The 5,681-nt window shown below is 40.3% G+C and overlaps 1 protein-coding gene across 1 annotated transcript; it reads right to left on the bottom strand.

Annotated features, from left to right (window-relative positions):
- Positions 1–1,086: 1,086 nt before the first annotated feature.
- On the bottom strand, positions 1,087–4,950 carry LOC131237332 (abscisic stress-ripening protein 2-like). The gene is made up of 2 exons (XM_058235040.1): positions 4,629–4,950; positions 1,087–1,562 (listed from the first exon to the last, which is right to left on the bottom strand). Exons 1-2 carry the CDS (start codon positions 4,857–4,859, stop codon positions 1,380–1,382), a joined length of 414 nt encoding a protein of 137 aa, XP_058091023.1. The 5' UTR covers positions 4,860–4,950; the 3' UTR covers positions 1,087–1,379.
- Positions 4,951–5,681: the final 731 nt, after the last annotated feature.

Genomic DNA, 5,681 nt, shown 5'->3' on the forward strand with positions numbered 1-5,681 from the left:
TTTAGAAATCGCACAATAGCAACTCCCGATGGGTACAACCTGCGTTTTACTGAGTTGTTACTACATCATAGACCTGCACTTAGGGTTGTCATAACAGTTCATGCGTGATGATCAGTGCCCAAAATTTTAAAAATATGCATAGTCATGATAGGAAAACAATTGAAAATTTTTTGGTGATCGATCGATAGTGGAAGAGGTTTCACCTATTGCGCTAAAAGGTGGCAACCCGTTTTGGGGTGACCATCATCTAACGGTGTAAGATTATAAATTGGGTCTAAATTTTGTATAATCTCATAATCATATGAGACTAATGTATGGTCAAAATTTGAGTTGCGATTGAAAGTGGGAAATGGGTTAATATAAATGTCCAAATTTGAAAAGATTTGGTAAGCTTGGTTATTTCCTAAAAGGAGTAACTTGTGGCCGAAGAAAAGATTTATCAAGGTGAGGCACTCATATCTCATATTCGGTTTATATTATAGGCGATCTAAGTTATTCATAAGAAGGAAAATATTTGACTATAACTATCTATGAACTTTTCTCACTCAATGGACACCAAAATCAAGGGTTAATGGCCTGATTTGGAAATTGGAATACTTTTATTATGATCCAATGACTGAATTTTGATATGTACGGTTCATTTATGATAAATAGGCATAGAATAAAATCTTAGATCAATCGGATCATGGGAACCATGTGATTTGGAAATCAAGTTTCTAAATTTTGGCATTTTCGTAATTATTTTTTATCGTAGTGTTTTGAAAAAGCTAATACTTTTACAAGTTTCTAGGCATGTTTCTAAGTAATTCTTAGAAATGAATTCTCATCTAAATCATCATAGATTTAAATATATATATATATATATATATATATATATATATATATTCACTAAATAAATTAAAAATCACATTAATTAAGAAAAATTAATAATCATATCAAACAATATGCTGAACTTCAGCTAAAACTATAACATCTAGGATGTTACATGTGTTGTATCCAATGTTCAATCGACTTGCCAAGGAACAAAATGCACCATATAAGAAGAAATAATAGGCCGTGTGCTCCCACCTCCCTTTAAAGAAGAACAAAAAGACGCAATAATGCTAGGATAGATTCATAAAAAGGTTCTTTAACCAGAGAAACAACCTCACGGATAACCTTTATTTTAAGAACCCAATTAAAGTAAAACCATGCTCACCTTCCAAAACATGAACGAAACTAAGTACATACAGACCCAAAATCATATAAATCATAAATGAAGAAACACACGACTTTTTAAATATTTATGGAGTCTAAACACGAGCTAGCTACGGACAGACACGAGCATAGAGACTCTAAAACTCATCACAGACATATATGAGCTGCGAAGATGGAGACTCTTAAAAGAGATGGTGGTGCTTCTTTCCATGAGCCTCTTCATTTTCCTTCTTTGCTTCCTTCTTCTCATGATGCTCGTGGAAAGCAAATCCTCCACTGCCTACACAAACAGCTGCAGCTATCTCTTCTTCGATCTTATGCTTGTGTGCGTTTTCGGGATCTTTCTTCGCTTTATGCTTCTCATGCTAATAAAATCAAACAAAACCGACCACAGAATGTAAGCTGACATGAAGTTATTGTCTAAAAATGAAAAACTTGATCTAATTTTTAGACTGGACTATTGGATGATTCACCCCCACTTGCACTTGCTGGCGAAACAAATGGCATAATATGATCATAAATCATTTGATCAATGCATTTAATTTAGAATGATAGCAGTTGATTTTTTCACCTAGTAGATGGTCAGAAATAGTGTATCTTCCTCACAAGGCCCATCATATCAGGATGACAAGGACCACCACAGATGTACAAAGCTCTACAGCTTCAATTTAAAAGTAGTAAAAATAAATAAATAAATAAATAATCAAAGGATAAGATTTGCTAGTCGTAATTAGTTTGACTAAGTTATAAGGTTTTGAGAAAAGATAATCTAAAATATCTTAAATCTAAGTGGTATCAAAAAGCTCAAATCTGATCTGGACCATTAATTTTTCTTTGCATATGCCATGTGAAAACCACCCTGAGAAATTCTCTTTCTCCCAAGAGTAGGATTGCAGCTTGGGCTCAGGTTAACCCGAACCCGGTTCACACAACCACAGCTCAGATTGGGTTGGGTCCGGTGGTTGTCAAGGTCCCCGGGTTCAGGTTGAGTTAGCTGGAGTTGGAATAATCACATGCATTTCAGATGGTTTAGGCCGAATATGGATGACTTTGGGTTGACTCTGCGTTGGGCAGCTCAGGTAGGAATTTCGTGTTTGGTGACGTTGCGTACTCATGAGGTTAGGTTAGGGTTGAGTTGACCCTCAATCCAGCCCAACCTCCCCAGGTTGCACCTTAGCTGTGGATGTCGTCTTTTATTACTACAATATTATCATTTCCCACAAGAGAACCAATATGCTATTAGTTAGGACCATCCGTAAATTGGACGGTCTGTATAATTTTTAGATGATTGACACCTGTACAGTCGACAAGATACGACTGCTTCAACTACGGTGGACATGGATTATACAGGGGCTCGGTACTGGTTGCCACTGAAAAAACTATGGGCCACAGCATGATGTATGTGTTAGTGGACCCTACAGAGATCTCATTTACGCGGTTAGTACTAACCCCCGTTCCGGATGAAACACCGTGCCCCATCCTCAAAACCAAACTGTCCGCCACGTGGCTCAATGGGACTACAAATCCCGCAGATTCGCGCAAATCACGTAGCATTCTCAAGTAATGCATGAATGAAATCCAAGCGGGTAATCTGATGAATCATTGCACGGTACTTTCAGGGCCGAAATTTTAGGTTGATCCATGAATAAGATGGATCGTTACCGCTGGGAAAAGGTTGAGCGGGAACGCCCACCTTAATTTACATGGTTTTTTTATTTTTTAATTTTATATATATATATGATAACACCACATACTCACGCCGTAGTGAGATTTCACCACCTATGGGTACTCGAACCCTTGACCGTGTTGTTAATATGGAATCCAGGCCATTCATAGCATTCATCTGGCATGGGTGGAGGACCGGACCAAAAAAAAATGCAGGTTTGCAACTAATATGGGCATCGTTTGAAATCAAGGATGGGTGTTCCTTCGTAATTTGTTAGCTGTGCTGCGGCACACCTTCGAGTAAAATGGGGCCGGGCATCGGATGGACGGACTGGATGTGCTTCATATATCGGGAGCGAATTAGATGTTACCCGGGTAACAGCTCATTGGGTGATACCCTTAACGTGGGGCCCAACTGGATGATTTGTTGTAAATCCACACCGTCTATATGTTTCTCCAGCTCATTTTAGGAAGGGTCTGAGAGATAATGCAGATCCAACTCACTCACCATTAAAAATTCCAAAGGACACATCGTATTGTTTATTAGCAATCCAACCCGTTGATAATGTCAGGAAGATTTGAATCAACGGAAAACACAAAGATCAGCTTGATCCAACACTTTTGTGACCCAAATTGATTTTTACTGGTCATTCACCACTGTTTCTAGTGGCATGGTCCACCTGAGATTTGAATCTTCTTAAGGTTTGGGAATGCGTCCTAAAACAATAAGATAGAAAAACAGATGGACGGCGTTGATATTCAACAAATACATCAAGGTGGGCCTAAATGGTTGGGTAACATCCACGAAGGTGTTACCCGGAGCCGCTTCCTATACATCACGAGGGCTCCATATCTTCCAGGCACCAATGTAATCTTACTGTCACAGGATACCAAGTATCCACTTATCTAAGGTCGCACAAGTGGTCTGTACACGCAACTTATATAGGATGATCCTTGCCACTGGTTGGAGGATATATTTGAAGAAAATAAATTGACGGTTAAGGAACGTCCAAATGATGGTCAACATCGGTCAATCAAGAGTTCTCTAACAGCTTTGATTGGAAGCCGATTGGATACTATCCGACCGTCCCTTACGGGCCACCGTGATGTATGGGTTCTGTCCACAACGTTTATTTATTTTCCAATATCATTTTAGGGTATAAGCCAAGAGAAATGAGGCAGATCCAAGGCTCAAGTGGGCTACACGACAAGAAGCAACGGTAATAATGACACCCACCGTTGAAACCTTCCTATGGCCCACCGTGATGGCTAATTGCCATCCAAGCTGTTAATAACGTCACATAGATCTGGATGAAGGGAAAACATAAATATCACCTTGATCCAAAACTTCTTAAGCTCCAAAAAGTTTTCAATAGTTGGTGTTTAATACCGACTGTGTGGTCCATTTGAGCCTTAGAACTGCCTTATTTCTGGGCTTATACCATAAAATAATATGACCAAAATGGATGGACGGTGTGGATAAATTCCATATATCACGGTGGCCCCTCAGAGCCACTGTCCGTTCCTAGCAAGCTACCGCCAGCGTACATTTCATCCGTATCAGAATCCAAAGAGACGAACGGTGTGGATGTGGAAACCACTCTCGATCATAACCATCATAAGCAATTGTTAACGGGATATTATCATAAAGACCCAGATCAAAAGATCAACCAAACAATCAAAGTAAAAACTCAAAAGCCAAGCAGTTGAAATGGTGCAACAACAACACCATCAACACACACTGCGTAAGATTGGTAGAGAATTACCAGAGCGAAAGCACCGGCGGCAACAGCGCCGAGCTCGCCGAGGTGCTCCTTGTGCTTGTGGTGCTTCACTTCTTTCTCATAATCGACGGTGGATGCAACGGCAACGACTTCTGTGGTTTCAACAACTCCGCCGTAGCCGTCGGTGTAGGTGTCGGTCTCCCCGTAAACCACTTCAGAGGGCTTCTCTTCTTCCTTATGGTGATGAAAATGGTGGTGGTGTTTCTCAGCCATTGTCAAAGGAAGAAAGAGGGATGAAATATAGGAGAGTTGCAGGTAAGAAAGAAAGATTCAAGAGAAGAGGCTTTGTATGATATGAGTGGAACCAATGAGGGGTTATTTATAAGGAGAGAAACGAAGAGTCCCCGTTCCCGCTGCATACATTGCGGAGGAAAGATCTCATCTGTTAGTCTTACACCATTTAAAAAAACATAAAGTTACATCTCTTCGAACGTGCAGCTGGCATATTTATACGGCAATCCAGACCGTCCACACAGTTGAAGCATCTATGGGTGGGGCATAAGCAAACATTAATAGGCGAGTGCTTTTTTAGCCATCCATTTGATAACGTTTAATGAATGGTTAGGATTGCTTGAATAGTGTTATTTTGAAGTTGCGATCCACCCATGATGGGACCGACTATTTGGGTATGGATTACTATGCATCAGTGCCACGTACGATGAGTCCTACGATTTCTTTATTGGCGTAAAACTAACAGAAGGGTGTTTCCTGCCATTCGGGGTGGCATGGATTAGATGGGCGCGTTTTCTCGGACGCGAACCGGGCCGGTGGCCGGTGGTCAGTGCTCCGTGGGCCCCACCATGATGTATGTGTTTCATCCATTTTTACATATCATTTTATGGCTTAATACGAAAAATGAGAGGGATATAAGTCTCAGGTGGACCACACCACAGGAAAACAGTAGTGATTAGATATCCACCATTAAAATCCTCCTAAGGCCCACTGTACTGTTTATTTAACATCCAATTTGTTGATTAGGTGATACAGACCCAGATGAATGGAAAAAAACAAAGATCAGCCTGATCCAAAACTTTT

The sequence above is a fragment of the Magnolia sinica genome, chromosome 2 (genome assembly GCF_029962835.1).
Source record: "Magnolia sinica isolate HGM2019 chromosome 2, MsV1, whole genome shotgun sequence".
NCBI lineage: Eukaryota > Viridiplantae > Streptophyta > Magnoliopsida > Magnoliales > Magnoliaceae > Magnolia > Magnolia sinica.

Bases quoted from the DNA above. Each gene is read 5' to 3' on its own strand.
- LOC131237332 (XM_058235040.1), bottom strand. From the start codon at position 4,859: ATGGCTGAGAAACACCACCACCATTTTCATCACCATAAGGAAGAAGAG. The intron at 1,563-4,628 runs GTAATTCTCTAC...TGATTTTATTAG, and splicing joins CCGCCGGTGCTTTCGCTCTG to CATGAGAAGCATAAAGCGAA.